Source organism: Lotus japonicus, chromosome 6 (assembly GCF_012489685.1).
Source record: "Lotus japonicus ecotype B-129 chromosome 6, LjGifu_v1.2".
NCBI lineage: Eukaryota > Viridiplantae > Streptophyta > Magnoliopsida > Fabales > Fabaceae > Lotus > Lotus japonicus.
In genome coordinates this window covers 67,431,247-67,447,996 of record NC_080046.1, presented here as the reverse complement: position 1 = coordinate 67,447,996, position 16,750 = coordinate 67,431,247, and the positions used below count along the sequence as shown (strand labels likewise).

The 16,750-nt window shown below is 35.6% G+C and overlaps 3 protein-coding genes across 4 annotated transcripts; 2 read left to right on the top strand and 1 right to left on the bottom strand.

Moving 5' to 3' along the window:
• Positions 1 to 1,204: 1,204 nt before the first annotated feature.
• Positions 1,205 to 2,078, bottom strand: LOC130726649 (60S ribosomal protein L2, mitochondrial). Its single transcript, XM_057577953.1, has 2 exons — positions 1,920 to 2,078; positions 1,205 to 1,842 (listed from the first exon to the last, which is right to left on the bottom strand). The coding sequence occupies exons 1-2, from the start codon at positions 1,990 to 1,992 to the stop codon at positions 1,337 to 1,339; spliced, it is 579 nt and encodes a 192-aa protein (XP_057433936.1). The 5' UTR covers positions 1,993 to 2,078; the 3' UTR covers positions 1,205 to 1,336.
• Positions 2,079 to 3,925: 1,847 nt separating this feature from the next.
• On the top strand, positions 3,926 to 7,784 carry LOC130721915 (COBRA-like protein 1). Of its 2 annotated transcripts, XM_057572502.1 has the most exons (8): positions 3,926 to 4,256; positions 4,484 to 4,588; positions 4,674 to 4,753; positions 5,243 to 5,483; positions 5,598 to 5,699; positions 6,387 to 6,540; positions 7,042 to 7,322; positions 7,456 to 7,784. In XM_057572502.1, exons 2-8 carry the CDS (start codon positions 4,522 to 4,524, stop codon positions 7,737 to 7,739), a joined length of 1,209 nt encoding a protein of 402 aa, XP_057428485.1. In that variant the 5' UTR covers positions 3,926 to 4,256; positions 4,484 to 4,521; the 3' UTR covers positions 7,740 to 7,784. The 2 variants fall into 2 exon arrangements, with proteins under 2 accessions (XP_057428485.1, XP_057428484.1); XM_057572501.1 differs by having other exon boundaries at positions 3,927 to 4,256; positions 5,243 to 5,699.
• Positions 7,785 to 11,095: 3,311 nt separating this feature from the next.
• Positions 11,096 to 14,901, top strand: LOC130722706 (uncharacterized). Its single transcript, XM_057573527.1, has 2 exons — positions 11,096 to 11,234; positions 12,614 to 14,901. Exon 2 carries the CDS (start codon positions 12,711 to 12,713, stop codon positions 14,670 to 14,672), a length of 1,962 nt encoding a protein of 653 aa, XP_057429510.1. The 5' UTR covers positions 11,096 to 11,234; positions 12,614 to 12,710; the 3' UTR covers positions 14,673 to 14,901.
• Positions 14,902 to 16,750: the final 1,849 nt, after the last annotated feature.

Below are 16,750 nucleotides of genomic sequence, written 5' to 3'. Positions count from 1 at the left end.
TGGAGCGGAAACAGAGAGCTTTGAGAATTGAGAACATATTCTGGGTAGATTATGGGGGTGTGACCGGAGGTGGAGGGTGGGTGACTGAAAGTGGTGGTAATCATGGTGGCACACGCGGTGGAGGAGGGGCTAGAACATGTTTGCAAATTATAAAACTTTTAAACATTGGGAAACTCTCAAATTTCACCCTCATGGTATACTATGAGACACTTTTTTAAGTGAATCTTGTTAAGACATTTGCAATTTAGAAGTATATTAAGCTGCGTGAACAGAAGAGCAAGTTTTAGCATATCCTTAACAAACATCAAATCTGAGGATGGTTGCCTCTACAGCCACAAGTTTTAGCAGAAGAGCAAATTCGTAGCTGTTCTGTATTAGTATTATGCACCGTTTGGAAGAGCTTATCTGATAACATAAACATTTATGTCAGTGTTTAAGAAAGCTTATACACAACTTATGTTTGAGCTTATTTTCATATGTTACTCGGGATAACTTATGAAAAAGAGCTTATGCTTATATATGACTTATTTTCAATAATTTTTTTAAAATAACTAATGAATAAGCCTTTATGTCCATAAGCACTTAATTAAGCCTTTTCCCAAACGGGACCTTGTATAATCCTGGCCACATATCTAAGAATGCTAGTTTACTGCGTATAAAAAAAATGCTAGTTCCCATCAAACAATCAGACAAGACATTCACTTGGAGGCTCAAGATTCCCCCTTGTTTCAATTGAGTTCCACCAATTTTCATCATGGGGGAGTCTTGGTGTTCTGAGATTCTTCCAGAATGAAAAGAATTGGAGATTCAAAATTCATTATTTTGGCTTGCTTAACAGTTCGGTGAGTACAAAAAGAAACTCCTAAGTGAGGAATTTCCCTGCATTTCTTTCTGCGTATTAAACATCCAAACATGTATGCATTTTCTTGTGATCAATAACCGCAATAGATAGTCTTGAAAACTTGATGTAGTGAACAATGGAGTCGTGTAAAGTGAGTGCTAGTTCAGTTAAGACTTCAAATGCTTATTCCTATACGCAGGCAGAGTTTGAAATTATTTGAGCTTATCTCAGCAACATAAACACTTATGAAACAACTCATAAAAATAGCTTATAACCTACCTATAAGCTTTTCTGAGGCAATTTTCCTACTCAAGTTTAACTCATGAATAAGAGCTTACTGACACAAGAGCCCAAAAACATCCATAATCACTTAACTTAATCAATTTGATAACTAGAAATATAATTTTCCAAGAAATAGAACAGAGGTGACAGTTTGAACAATCATTAGAAACATGAAACCAGAAAGAGTGAATGTTGTAAGTACATCTACACTACCTATTTTTTGCGCTTGAGGGGTCCAGTTTTGAAGCCACCCTTAGTTGGTTTACCCCAAGGAGTGCGAGATCCTTTACCCCAACGGCCACTACTCTTGCTTCTACCCTCACCACCACCGTGTGGATGATCAACAGGATTCATAGCCACTCCTCGAACAACCGGCCTCCGACCGAGCCACCTACTATGCCCGGCCTTCCTCAGCTTGCGATCTCCATGGGTTGGATTGGACACCACACCAACAGTGGCCCTGCATCGAGAATCAATCAACTTCTTCACACCTGAAGGAAGCTGGATCAAACAGTAAGCTGAAGTAGGTTCTTTCAAAATCTTTGCACAGGTTCCTGCTGCTCGTACGAGCTTGCCTCCTTGCCCAGGGTTCATCTCGATGTTGTGAATGATTGTCCCGATTCGCATCGAAGACAGAGGCATGCAGCTTCCAATTTGTGAGTTTATATCGGAAAACATCATGCTCTCATGCGCATCGCGAGGAACGGTGGTTGTAACCTCTGTCAGGAAATATGCCAAAACAGCAGCATAAATAAATGTGAAATTGAAAGCAGTAGGAAGGAGATAATGAAAGTACCGGCGGCGGCGGAGGAGAAACGGCGAAATGCATTGGTGAGGGCGGCGCGAGCTCTCCACAGCGACGCGGCCATTTCAACAGCAACCTAAACTCTGATCGATGCGTGCCTCACATGGTTCATTCCTTCACTTCCATTCTTTTGGGCTTGGGCCTCTACCAGAGCCTTTTTGTTCAAACACAAACATCAAAATCGCATCATTTCTTTCCTTCTAAATTAAACCAGAATATTACCATCACCGTCAAATCAATTTTCTTGTTAAATTGGGTTAACCCTTGTCAATTGTCATATAATTTGAAAATCATAAGTTGCCTCATTCAAACAATTCCGTTACAGGTTTTTGGAATGTCAGGTATTTGTGAATTAGATTGGATGGTAAGTAATTGATTCATATCCTTTAATTTTCTTAACTCATTATCTAATTGGTTTTCTTCTAAATTCAAATCCAATCAAATCTAAATTGGATGGGTTTTCAGTTTTAATTTACACATTTTCCTTTCAGGAAATAGTATGTAAATTTCCTAAAGTATGTAGTATATACTGGGATTTGTATTGAAAAATGATTGTATTCAAATATTGGTGGGTGTTAGGTCTATTTCATTCTTATCTTAACTCTGAGTGATGTTCTAAAAAATTTAAGGAATTGATATATTTTAAATATATATATAATTATATATATATATATTTAATAACAGATCATTTAAAATGTTTAATATATCATTCATAAGTCAATATATAATCAATAACAATAATAATAAAAGGGATAAGTATTTTTGTATACGTAGTTCTTGTAAAATATAGTATAATCGATTTAGGTCCCTAATATAAATTTTAACTTTTGATCCATGAGGTTAATGAAAAATAAAAAAAATGTGAAGTTAGTTTTCACTGGCAATATTCATGGTTAAGTAATAACTTGGGTAACCGACATCACCATGGGTTAGGGCCTACCTAGCAATAGCAATTGTTGTTATCGTATTTCATTAATAAAATCCTCCTTATATAAGGAGAAGCAACATGAATGCTAAATCAATTAAGTACTGGAACTTATAAATGGCAACAAAAAGAAAGGCATGTAATTTTTTTTTGAAACTAAGAAAGGCATATAATTGCTACACCTAAAGTTTGATTTTGTAACGTATTGATTGTCATTATCTTTTTTTTTTTTACATTCAAATAAGATTTTGTGTGTGTGTTAGGTTGCCCTCACAGCCCTAAAATAGATCTTGTGTGTGTGTGTGACTCAATAGAATTGAACTCTCGATTTAGGATTTTAAATAACTACATTTTACCGTTATGAGCCTGCGATCTATATTCACTATACATATTCTATAAAAAATAAATATATTTTAGAAAATCATGAATCATGAATCAGATATATATTTAAACTGTTGTCAAATTGTTAATTTCTTGTTATATAATATCTACATGTTCAATGAAAATTAAGACGAAAAGTCAAATAGGATCTTTAACCAATCAAGTTTTTACTTATTATAAAAAAATATTTTGATATCACTTTAGATTTAGATAGATAATATAATTATAATTTTATTAGTATAAGATCTTTTATCCTTTCAAAAAAAAAAGATCTTTTACCAATCAAGTTTCTTATATTATTTTAATAATTACTTATTATAAAAAATATATTTGGATAAAACTTTGGATTTTTTGGTACATCGGAAAATATAAAACTTTGGATTTAGATATATAATATAATTAAAATTTTATTAGTATAAAAATTATCACACGAGTATGAAAATTTAACATCAATCTTTGAATATTTAAATTATTTTCTAACTATTAAATTTATTTTATTCAATATGTCCATAGGTATAACATATTCAATTAAAAAAAATCAAAATATTTAATAAAAAGATATTTTAAATTTACATCCACTAGTATCCAAAAGAAACTGGGTATATAGCTCAGTGCCTCAGTTGCTTGCTGCCATTGCAAGAAGCTCTGAAGTTGAATACCTGCACCAGTTCCACGGATCAGAAAGCTTGGGTTGAAGTGTGAAGCTAGCTGTATACATGTCGGTCACAAAGTGATTTCCAAAATGAGAAAAAGAAAACATGACAATCTGAGATTCCATAAAAAAAAGAAAAATGCCGGAAATAGAAATCGTAGAATGCGCTAAGAATTGATGAAAGTTTATGGAAAAAGAATACAAGATACACTTTGATTTACGCACTGCTAGAAATGGAATTAACAGCTCACACTCACAAAATCAAAATAATGCTCCACAAAACAGACATAAAAAGCAAATTGTGAGATCTGATTTCACTCGTTCGTTCCATCTGCATCATCAGCCTCGGCTCCATTTTTCTTAATTTCAGGTAACTATTTTTAACAATTTATTTCCTATTTTTTATGGTATGGTGTTGGATTCTCAGTTCTCACTCTCAATTTTGTTCACAGTGAAGCCTTAATTCCACCTCCTAGTCCTAGGAATCCCATAAGAATGAGTCCCTCCTTAAATGCAGCCTTAATTCCTTCCTCTTTATTTGATTTTTTCTTCAATCAACCTTTTTGCATTTAATTGTTTGTTTTGTGAATTAACAAGGATCAAATACGAAGCCATTTCTCGTCATTCATCAAACAATGATGCATAACATTTTGATTTTCATATTCTTCTCCATCATCATCGTCTCCAATATTGCACCCTCTCGTAAGCATCTCAAAACTAATTTCAATTATTTATTTATTTATTTATTTATTCATGGGTACAATCTGACTGAGACAGAATGCTGCAGATGGATACGATACGTTGGATCCTTCTGGCAATATTACCGTCACGTGGGATTTCTTGTCTGATAACGGAGACACATTCGATGTAAGCTACCATTTCTAATTTCCATTCTTTAATACTATTTTTAATGAAAAAGGAAGTTCACCCAAACACAATCCTAAACCCTATTAGAATGAAATTAAATAAATAAATAAATAAATAAATAAATAAATAGTCTACGGTGCGGATTTTCGACATTATTAAAGAAAACAAGAAGATGAGATAAAGTACTTCTCTTATGAATTTAGATTCTTTGTAGTCATACAAATCACACATTTACGCAAGAAAGCATTTTGAGCTGTCTCATCTTAATTAAACAATTCACATTTTCAAATTAGATGTAATGTAATAAGTAACTTGGAATTGGAATAGTAACTTAGAATATCACCCTTGTAAAGCATTTTGAGCATTGTAGGGCTCAAATTGCCTGAATGTGAGAATCTGCTGACTGAATATAGAGAACCCTGTTTATAGATAAAGTAATAAAGTTCCATCCATGCACTTGTGTTTAAATTTTGCTTTACTTGTTTGCAGGTGAAGGTATCAATATACAACTTCCAATTATTCCGGCATGTGGAAGAGCCCGGATGGAAATTGGGTTGGTCTTGGAGAGGTGATGAGGTGATTTGGTCAATGACGGGAGCTGAGGCTACAGAGCAAGGGAATTGCACCAGATTTAGACAAAAGCAACCCCATTGTTGTGAGAAGGAACCAGCTATCATTGATCTTATGCCCGGAGCCCCTTATAACATGCAGTCTGCAAATTGCTGTAAAGGTGGGGTCCTAACATCCATGACACAAGATGTTACAAAATATGGTGCTACCTTCCTGATGAATTATCAGAAATCATCTATCTCTTTTCCTGATGGAGGCAATTTTAGCATGCCAGAAAAATTCACACTTGGAATTCCTGGTTATAGCTGTGCGATGCCAGTTCAAGTCCCACCAACTAGGTTTACCAATGATGGACGCAGATGGCAACAAGTCTTAGGTGAGTGCTGATATTGCTTTTGCTTGTATGAGTACTGTTTATGAGAATGCTCAGAATCAAAAGGTGTGCCTTTTTGGCCATATATTTAGTTTAGTGTGTTTGGTTTTGCAGTAGAAAGGCTCATAATCACTTTTAAGACAAGTTACAAAGTGTAGCTTCTGATGTTGCCGTGCTTTGGATTGTGTACCCGCCGCCGCCAATCCAAACACTCCAATTGTATTTATCTGCCGGCAAACATTTTTTATGGAAGTGATTATGAGCAGAACTTGCTCTATTTTTTCGGGTGTTTAATTGTACATGTAGAAAATATCAATGTTGATTGCCATACCATGTGTATCCCAAATAATTCGAGTTCTATGGCTAGCCAAGTGAGCTAAGGCTCATTAAGGCCTTAGCTACATGTCTAATTTAGCTGAAATGTGATTAAAATTACTCCTCACTATACTGTTAACATACACTGACAAACAAGTAATTAACTTTTGTTCCTATTACAATCTACCACAACTTACAATGTTTCCATTGGAGGAGTTGTTGAAATTACATGTGCTTTATCGTCTCTCTTATTGGTGCTATTTGAGGATTCTGAATAGTGACGGCAAGGAAATAAATGCTCCATGTTAGTGTATATTTCAGTACCCTGGCCTGGTGCTTTGTTGACACTTTTTTTTTTGGGTGGATTCATTGTAGAGACATGGAATGTTACCTGTATCTACTCACAGTTTCTAGCATCACCTGCCCCAAAATGTTGTGTCTCCTTATCAGCATTCTACAATACGACAATTGTTCCTTGCCGCACATGCAGCTGTAATTGCCAAGGGCTACCAGGAGCAAATTGTGCCAAGTATAATTTCTTCCCAATTTGTTAACTTTTTGGCTCTGTGATTGGAACATGGAAGCTGCTTCTCTATCTTCAAATCTTTGTATTTAGCTAGTCTAGATCAGATTCTTTTCTTATTGAGACAGTAATTTCTAAAAAGAAGAGTCAATTTCAATTGCAAGATGAGATTTTCTTTCCTTTTTAAAGAGGAGGTGGATAAATTTCATGTTTTATCTGGAAAAGCTCTGATATCTCTTCTCTATCTCTCATTTTACTTTTATTTTTCCTTAATCTTTCTATGTCTTTGGTTGTTTGCATTTGTATGCACATTTGTAGTGAGAAAAATGCTTGCATAAATTTGTTATTACTTAGTGCATATTTGAAAACTCTTTTATAATCGATTCTAAAGCCAGGATCAATTCTGAAGAGAAGCTTCTCTGAGAAAAAAAATCAAGCTGATCCCAAGATGCTAAGAGTATTATTCTAGCTTTCTTGCTAAATAGTACTGTTCTTGAAAATTTTCAGTTCTGATGGATCTTCACTGTTGGAACTGCGACAACGAGCACAAGGCACAAAATCACCAGCACCAGTAGTGCAGTGTACAAATCACATGTGCCCCATTCGTGTTCACTGGCATGTGAAGCAAAGTTATAAAGAGTATTGGCGGGTCAAGATCACAATCACAAACCTTAATTTTGTCAGAAACTATTCCCATTGGAATTTGGTGGTGTTACATCCCAACTTGAGAAATATAACCCAAGTTTTCAGTTTCAACTACGAGTCACTGCCAAGTTATGGAAATCTCAGTAAGTTACTCTATGAATGCCATTTTTCAACTTCCATTGATGAATATAATAAGCCGACACCTCTTGTTGATTGAACACTTGTTCCATTACAGGTCTAATGATTATTCTGGTTATTAATGTTTATACATTTCAGATGATACAGGGATGTTTTGGGGGCTACAATATTACAATGACATGTTGCTTGCACATGGTGACAATGGGAATGTACAAACAGAGTTGTTACTTCACAAAGATCAAGGAGACTTTACCTTTAGAGGAGGATGGGCTTTTCCTAGAAAAATTTCATTCGATGGCGATGCATGTGTCATGCCATTACCTGATGAGTACCCGAGGCTCCCCAACACAGCTTCTATTGCTGCAACAAGACCTTTCATAGTTTTCATCTCAGTGTTGTTACTGCTAGTAATACTGTTCTAAAAATTTACTAGGAAGGATCAAAGTTTAGCATTTCATATTTTAGCATCAAATAACTAGTTGTTCATATGATTTTTTAGCCAAAAATTGTGACATTTGTTTGCATACATCATCACTTGACGTATGTAGTCGTGGAATTGTTTGCACCAACTAAACGTCCATCAAATCCCAGAGTAACGACCCTATCATTTTTTCTCCCTTGGTGAGAGGGCTAATGCACAGTGCACATATTTCGAGTCATAAAATTCAACCGATGTGAGGGGTTGCATTTAGTAAAAGCTGATTTATATTCCCCCCAAAGTTTATCCAAACACTCATTTGTTGACCGGATTTCACATTATTTTTAAAAGTAAGTTTGAGTCATTTATTTAAAAGTTGCTTGAATGATTCTTTAAATGTGAGGGTGACGAGAGTTTGAAGGACTAAAACTGATTTAAATTCGCCAAAATTTTGAGTCTTTCATCATGAGGGTGATTAGAGTTTTAAAGTGTGGGATTCTAGGTGAAGAAGAAGATGAAGTGAGGATGAGGGAATGCATTTTTGAGTTTGAAATATGGGAGAAGAGGAAGAGGGGGAAGAGATAGAAAATGGTGAATTGATCCCTGAACAACCCAACCCATATGATTTGACTCAATTTTATTTTTTTTAAAGAGATTTGACTCAATTTTATTTGTGTATAATAATAAGAACATATTTTTAAATGAATAAAAAGCGTAAATAAATATAAGATAGGGCGTTATTGGTGTGGTGCCCCATATAAAATAAAGTCCAGAAATACTAGGGTCTAGGAGGGAACTCTGTTTGTATTTTCTTGTCCGCTCCAAAGTTGGCTTCACCCTTTCACCACTCCTCCCTTCATTCTTTACTTGGTAAAGTTTAAATTCTCCTTCATCGGACATATCATGCCATTCATTCATTCATTCATTCATTTTCCTCATCCTAATCCTTGTGTTGTTCACTGATTGACTTGCATGAGTCCAACCTAGCCTCCTTTTTTATATGAAAGGGCATGGCCATTGGCCGTATACATATAGGTTACACTATATACCAGCAGATATAATTAGGTTATTAGCTCACTTTTTAACTAGTGCTGATGCATTTACAATGTTACTTCTTTCTTTCTAACACTATAAATCTTTTTAGCTAATATCATGAATAACTGTTACATGAGTCTTGAGTGATCTGCTTGTTTTTCTCCCCTACCATAATATTAATTATTTATTTATTCATTCCAATTTGTCTTTTCTCAGATTAATTATGTCTTCTCGGAGTGCTTCACTAGTTACAATTAATTCTCTTTTGAGGCAGTTCTCCAAATGCATGATTGTGGATTCTGTCAAAGCCCTTAACACAATAAGGACTTTTTGCACTGCTACTGCTCAAAGGTGCCATTTTCAGTTTTGGAATTGTTGGCAAAGCTTCATATTCCTGTGGATTTGCCTCCATATTTGCAATTGATGCGCCAGTGTGCAGTAGCTAAATCTCTTGAAGAGGCTAAAACTGTACACAGACATGTTTTGCAACATCTGTCACCTCTACAAGTTAGCACCTACAATAGCATATTGGAGATGTATTTTCTTTGCGGTTCTCTAGATGATGCAGTCAAGGTGTTCGATAATACGCAATTTGGCTACTTGGGATACCATGATAACGCAGCTTGCTAACAATGGGTTTGCACAAGACTCAGTTGATCTATTTACTCAATTTAAAAAATTGGGACTGAAACCTGATGGCCAGATGTTCATTGGGGTTTTTGCTGCTTGTAGTATTCTGGGATATTTTGATGAGGGAATGCTGCACTTTGAATCCATGAGCAAGGATTATGGAATTGTACCATCTAAGGCTCATTTTGCAAGTGTAGTAGACATGATTGGTAGTATTGGGAATCTTGATGAAGCCTTTTAATTCATTGAAAAGATACCAATTGAACCAAGTGCAGAATCTCGAGCAGGAGATACTTCTCATCCTGAACATGACAAGATTTATGCTCTTCTTAGAAGTTACTAGGAAGTTGAGTGTTAACAATTACAAGTCTGAGTGTAAATATCTGACAGTAGGTTATCAAAATATCTGCAATCACTAGTCGGAGATTTTTCAATTGGCAATTGGAACTGAATTCCGGGCAAATGCTTTATACCTGCTAATTTTTTTCTCGTTGAAGAATCAATGGACAGAGATTTCTTTTAGAGCGTTGAAAGCATTTTGCAAGATTTGTGGCTCTGAGCATTTTATTAGTTTGTCACTTTGCAACATGATGTTAATGTGGACTACTATTCACTAGTCTCAAATTGTATTTTGAGGTTTGTATTGACTTTTATGAACCAAATTAGTTCTTGCAACAATCTCGTAGGTCTTAAATTTGATTGATGCTTAGATTTTAGGTTTTTCCAAATCTTGAACTTTCTTTAAACCACATGCTAGTTTTCAATAACATGTTTGTGTCAAAGAAAAATAGCATATTTTGGTCATCAGTAATGAAACATAAAGGCTTTTTGTTAATGTTACAAATAATTCATTTCTATCAAAGTTTCGAGTATCAACCAGATAAGAAAATTAAATAATGAAATCATGAAGCAGTCATGTATAATTATAGACCAAAATATAGAAAACAAACTAGTGTTTAAACCGTAATATGGATTTGAATGTCAAAACATGGCAAATATACTTCAATTTTATATTAATTTTTTTTCAATTTTAAATAAATGTTAATGTGTAGATTCATAATAGTTATCGCCGTTATAAAGCACCGTCTACCAACATTATTTCCACTTTGTCTAGTATAGTGAGTGTAGTAGTGGACTAGTGGTAGCGATTGTGGAAGTTACTTGATGGCTGCGGCAACGATGGTGGTAGTGGTGGTGTTAATGATGGTTGTGGAGGGTAGATGTTATGTAGTGGTGGTGGTCGAAGAGGGTGGTGGCAGTAATTGTGGCGGCGATAGTGGTGGACGTTCCTTTATGGCAATAATAATAGTGGTTGTAGTAAGCCATTTTTTGTGATTTTAGCCATACTTGAATCGTTTTAAAATAATATAAAAATCATTTGAACCTCTTTTACCTCACTAACGACTCCTTTAATAATCAAAGTTTGTTTTTGAAACCCTTTAATAATCAAAGTTACAAATTATATATAACTTTTCAAAGTAAATAATTTTTTTAGAGAAATAAAATTACACATAAATTATAGTAAAAGTATTAGTTTTGTTGACACATTATTTTGAGTGGAAAAAATGTGAACGGAGGAAATTGATAGAAAGAAAATATGATAAACAAATGAAAAAGAGATAAAAATAAAATTTAAAGGGATTTTATTTTTAATTAAACATATTGTTTTTTTGTTTGTTTTCCAAACAGCAGAGACACGAACAAGTAAAAGATAGGGCAGTGGTTGGTGTCCCATATAAAAGCAAAGCCCCAAATACTGCGAAGCTCATTTTGCTCTCCAAACTCGAAAGACGGCTTCGCTCGCAACTCCGTGTTCTCTTCTTGTCTTGTCTTGGTAACAAACACTTCGAATCTCTTTTATTCATCATTCATGTCTTGCATCCAATCTTGATCTCTATTGTTGATTCTCTTCTCTTGTAAGAGCTAAGTAAACATCTAACCTTCATGTTTCTCTATTTCAAACCCTTATTGGGGTTTTCCTGATTATGTGATTCAATCTGTGTTTTTCTAACTCCATGTCGTTAATGCGTTTATATTTATTCTTCTGTGTTGGCATCTAGGCAAGTCAAATCCTTCAATCTATGTTAAATACCATCTTCAACTAAACTATTTTTGCTTATCGTGTGGTATTTTTGTTGAATTTTTCTCTATCAACAACGTCATATATTATATGCACATAGATTGCTATCAGACACAATACTGTTCCTGAAACACTGCCTTATTGTCTTACAGTTTTGTGTACTCACTGTATGCGTTAACCCTAAGGTGTGCAATAATTTAATTGATTAGTTATTATTTGTACCCCCTTCTCATTTTAGTTAACCCTATGTTTATCTTTCTAATTTTCATTCTCTTTTCTCTCCTATTTATTTACTGTATTGTGTTTTTGTTCTCTTTCATCACTGGCTCAGGGTTCATACTTTTTCTTGAATTTCATTTGTTATATTTTGTTCTCCTTCATATAGGTCATTCATTATTTTTTATTTAGTTATATGCTGCAGTTTTCTGTATATTTTTTTGTGTGTGCATTATATTTTTATTATAGCTTCCATACTTTTTTCCATAGTCCCCAATGCCACCCGTCAAGCTTCCTCAATGGTCCACTCTATTGTTTGAACCACACATTCTATTGTTTGAACCACATCACATAGCGGATAAATATAATTGAATGACCTGTTGTAGAATTTAGGCCTCACTTTTCTCTTTCTCCTAATATGTATGATTTACGGAGAACTGGAGATCTAACTCAGACTCAGAGATAGTGTGCCAATTTTTCTGTTCTCTTTTGCATTGTAAGATGACTACTTTTACATGAAACAATTATTTTGGGCTCTTCACAGAGGAGCAGTGGGTGTGGCAATCTATCCTGGAACAGTTTTTTAATGGTTTATGAGGCTCCATTTTTAATTTCTGTTTGGGTTTGAGGCAAGTAATATATCCAGTGTTAAATATGCTTCTCTTTGGTATTCTGTTAATCTGTTCATGGTTACTTCAGGGAAGTTACTATCGTAAGAATGCAGTGTTATTGGGAATCCCTTTTGCATTCTTAGCTTTTGTTTCACTTTTTTGGACTTACTTGTTCTGATAATCTGTCCTCATCTTCCTAGCTGTGCTTCCCCTCTTTACGTCTCTAATAACTATCATTTTTCTATAAAAATAATGATTTTTATTATGTTATGAAATTATCTGATTGAAATTGTTTCTGGAATGCAGGCTCAAGTTGCGAGAGTTAAATTGGAGGGGAGTAATTGAATTAAGCTTTTCCTGGATATCGACTATTAACTTATCTCCTGTTCTGTTGGCCGCTGTTATGGCTGTACATAGGAAATCTCTTCTTATTGCTTACTCGCCAGAAATTGTAGATGGGCAGCCGATTTATGTTTCTTCGAACTGTCTTCCTATCAAGGCCTTGAAAAAATATGAACCTGCAGGTCACTCTTTCCATTCTGTCGCACTCAAGCTCCGTGGTGTCCAGGAAGATAATAAAGAAGCTGATAATAAAAAAGTAGCTGATGATAAGGAACAGACATACCTTCCATCTGATTCTTATAGCAGCAAGAGCAAGAAGAAATCTGGGTCTGGAGACAAGCAGCAAGATCACTATGCATTATTGGGTCTGAGCCATCTAAGGTATCTTGCTACAGAGGATCAAATACGTAAAAGCTATCGTGAAACTGCCTTGAGGTTTCATCCTGACAAACAGGCTTCTCTTCTTCTCGCTGAGGAAACTGAAGCTGCGAAGCAGGCAAAGAAGGATGAAATAGAAACTCACTTCAAGGCAATCCAAGAAGCATATGAAGTGTTGGTTGATCCTCTGAAGAGAAGAATTTATGATTCTACTGATGAGTTTGATGATGAAATCCCCACAGACTGTGCTCCACAAGACTTCTTCAAGGTGTTTGGCCCTGCTTTTATGAGGAATGGGCGGTGGTCAGTTAACCAGTCAGTTCCATCACTGGGTGATGATAATACTCCATTGAAAGAAGTTGATACTTTCTATGATTTTTGGTACTCCTTCAAAAGCTGGAGGGAGTTTCCCCATGATGAAGAGTTTGATCTTGAGCAAGCTGAATCTCGAGACCATAGGAGGTGGATGGAAAGGCAGAATGCAAAACTGTCTGAAAAGGCTAGGAAGGAAGAGTATGCAAGGGTACGCACACTTGTTGATAATGCTTATAAGAGAGACCCCAGAATATTGAGAAGAAAGGAATTGCAAAAAGCTGAGAAGCAAAGGAAAAAGGAGGCTAAGTTCCTGGAAAAGAAGTTGCAGGAAGAAGAAGCAGTCAGAATTGCAGAAGAGGAGAGGCGACGAAAAGAAGAGGAAGATAGACAAGCTGCAGAAGCTGCTTCACAACAGAAGAAGGTGAAGGAGAAGGAGAAAAAGCTGTTGCGGAAGGAACGAGCACGCCTTCGAACTCTCTCAGGACCTATCCTGTCACAGCATTTACTGGAAATTTCTGAAGATGATGTCGAAAAGCTTTGCATGTCGCTTGATATTGAGCACTTGAGGGGTTTGTGTGAGAAAATGGAAGACAGAAAGGAGTTAGAGCAAGCAGAAGTTATAAGAGATGCACTGAGTTGTAAGGAAGGCATGGCTGATGTGAAATATGAGAAAACTATTCAACAAAATGGTTCTATCAAGGCTAATGGCAGCAGGGGTTCAAAAAGCAAGACTGAGAAGCGGGAGAAACCTTGGAGCAAAGAAGAGATTGAGCTTTTGAGGAAAGGAATGCAAAAATATCCCAAAGGAACTTCTCGGAGATGGGAGGTTATCTCAGAATACATTGGTACTGGAAGATCAGTTGATGAAATTATGAAGGCAACTAAAACTGTTCTCCTCCAGAAGCCTGATTCATCCAAAGCTTTTGACGCTTTTCTTGAGAAAAGGAAACCTGCCGTGTCAATTGCATCTCCGCTGACAACCAGAGAAGAAGTGGAAGGGGCACCAACAAATCCTGAGACTGGAAAGCCTGAAAATAGTGATGCTTCCTCAAAAAAAGACAACTTGGAAGATTCCCAAGGCAAAAGTACAGATGATCAGAACTCTACTGCTGTTGCTGCAAATGGAGTTTCTTCCTCTAGTTCAGATCAAGACATATGGTCTGCAGTGCAGGAAAGAGCACTTGTTCAAGCTTTAAAAGCCTTTCCAAAGGAAGCTAGCCAGAGATGGGAACGGGTAGCAGCAGCTGTACCTGGGAAGACTGTGAATCAGTGCAAGAAAAAATTTACCGCGATGAAGGAGAGTTTCAGGAATAAGAAAGGTGCAGTTTAATCTGCAATAGATTGGTTGAAGAATTTATGAACACATTCAGGTCTCACTCAGAGTATGAGACTGGAGTATTTTTGCCTTCTGCTTTTTAGATTTTACTACAATTTTTCTTTAGAGTTTCAACCTAAAATATGAAGTAGCTACTAATTTCATATCCATAGCAGGTTGTTTCAATCTGATGGGTATGTAATTTCATGTTTTTCTTATATTATTACATTTCTGACTTGATACCGACCGCAGTATGATCTTAGTATAAGTATTGATTATGAGGCAAACATTGTTTTAGATCAAAACGTATCAAACTACTATTTTATTTTTCCAATTTATAAATCTTACCGTAGCAGTACAAGTTTTTGATATCACAAGAAAGCAGAATCACTTCTAAACGATAAGCTGCAAGTTGTGGCTTTTACTCAATGGGATCCTGAGCACAAGTTAAACCAAAACAAGTGGATTTTTTTTTTCCTCTCTATCTCTTTCAGACTCAAGTGATTTACCAATCATTAACTCTTTTTTTGTCTACATACTTGAATTCTTTTTACAAACATGACACCAACCATAGTAGAGAGTTACGGGAATTAATCATGTATGGAATCCAAGTTAGGGGGAGGGGAACTCACCAAAAACATTAAGGTAAACAGAATTAGAACTCTTGATTGGGGGAGGGGAACTCACCAAAAACATTAAGGTAAACAGAATTAGAACTCTTGATTTTGCGCTTAATGAGGGGAGGGGAAGGGGGGACACACCAAAATCATTAAGGTCAAGGCCAATAACTGAGGGTAATCCTCCTCCTCACTGTGAATGCACTAAGTAATAAGGAGTTGCCTAAGGAGCTATTTTCATTTATGAGAGTTGGGACTTGGGATCACGCAACCACTTGTTTAATAGACGGAGTGTTGAACTAATATATCATCCGAATTGATTGAATTAAAATTTTGTTTGCTTGCAAACTTTGTGCCAAAATTTAATCATATTTAAAAGGGTTAAATATGTTTTTAGTTCATGTAAAGTAGAATTGAATTAGATTTTGGACCGTCCAAAAACATTTCAAAGCTTTTACGCCCCCAATATTAATGAAGTAGGTGAAGTAAATCCATGCGATGCATTTTTTGGTAGTTCAAACCACCACTAATATATTTTGTGGGGTTACCAACCGCACTAGTGCCCAAAAGCAGCGATAAAATGAACTAATTTCACACATTTCATTTATGTTATACTGAACGCTACGAATTCTTTTACCAAACCTAATTCACCTCTATTTTAAAAAAAAAAAGCTTAATACATCAGAAGGCTTCTGAAATTGTAAAGGGAATCAGTTCTAGGGCCTGTAAAATTTTCGCATCAAATTGGGTCACTAAGAAATTTTTTTTAATTCAATTAAGGCCAAATGCTGCCAGACCTCAATTTTATCCTAGTCATCAATTACACGTGGCTTTTATAATTTTTTTTTAATTAAAAATTAAAAAAATAATAATTCCAACTCAATTATTTAATCATAAACAAAAAATAAAAACCTAATCTAATAATCCCTTAACTAAACAATCTAATAATCTAAATAATAAACTAACATAATAATCTAATTATAACCAATACATAATTAAACCCTTTCATCCCCAAATTGAACCCAATTACAAATCTTCCCCATTCCCAAATTGAACCCAGACAAGAAACCAAGCTCTCCTTCCTCCTCCATCACCAAGAACAAGAAATTGGATATTGGTGGGGTTTGGTACGGTTTTGGGTTTGGTACGGTTTGAGGGTAGTGTTGGATTTGGCTGCTGTGAGGCTTTATGGTGGTTGAAATGGAGATTGTGAAAGGTGGGTGGTTCGAATCAACGAGTGGGGTTTTGGTCGGGTGTGTGTAGCTGCTGTGTGATGTGGGTGTAGAGATTCAATGGTAGTTTTTGATTTTGGTAGCAGCTGGTTGCGGAGGAAAGGCTTGAGGGTTGTTCTTGCTTTGATGGTGAAGTGAGAGGTTTGTTATGCACTGGGTTTCATGGAAATACATTCAGCTTTCTAAAAAATGAATGGGGTTTATGTGGTTGTTGAGTGATGGCTTGTGAAGGAGATGAGATGAG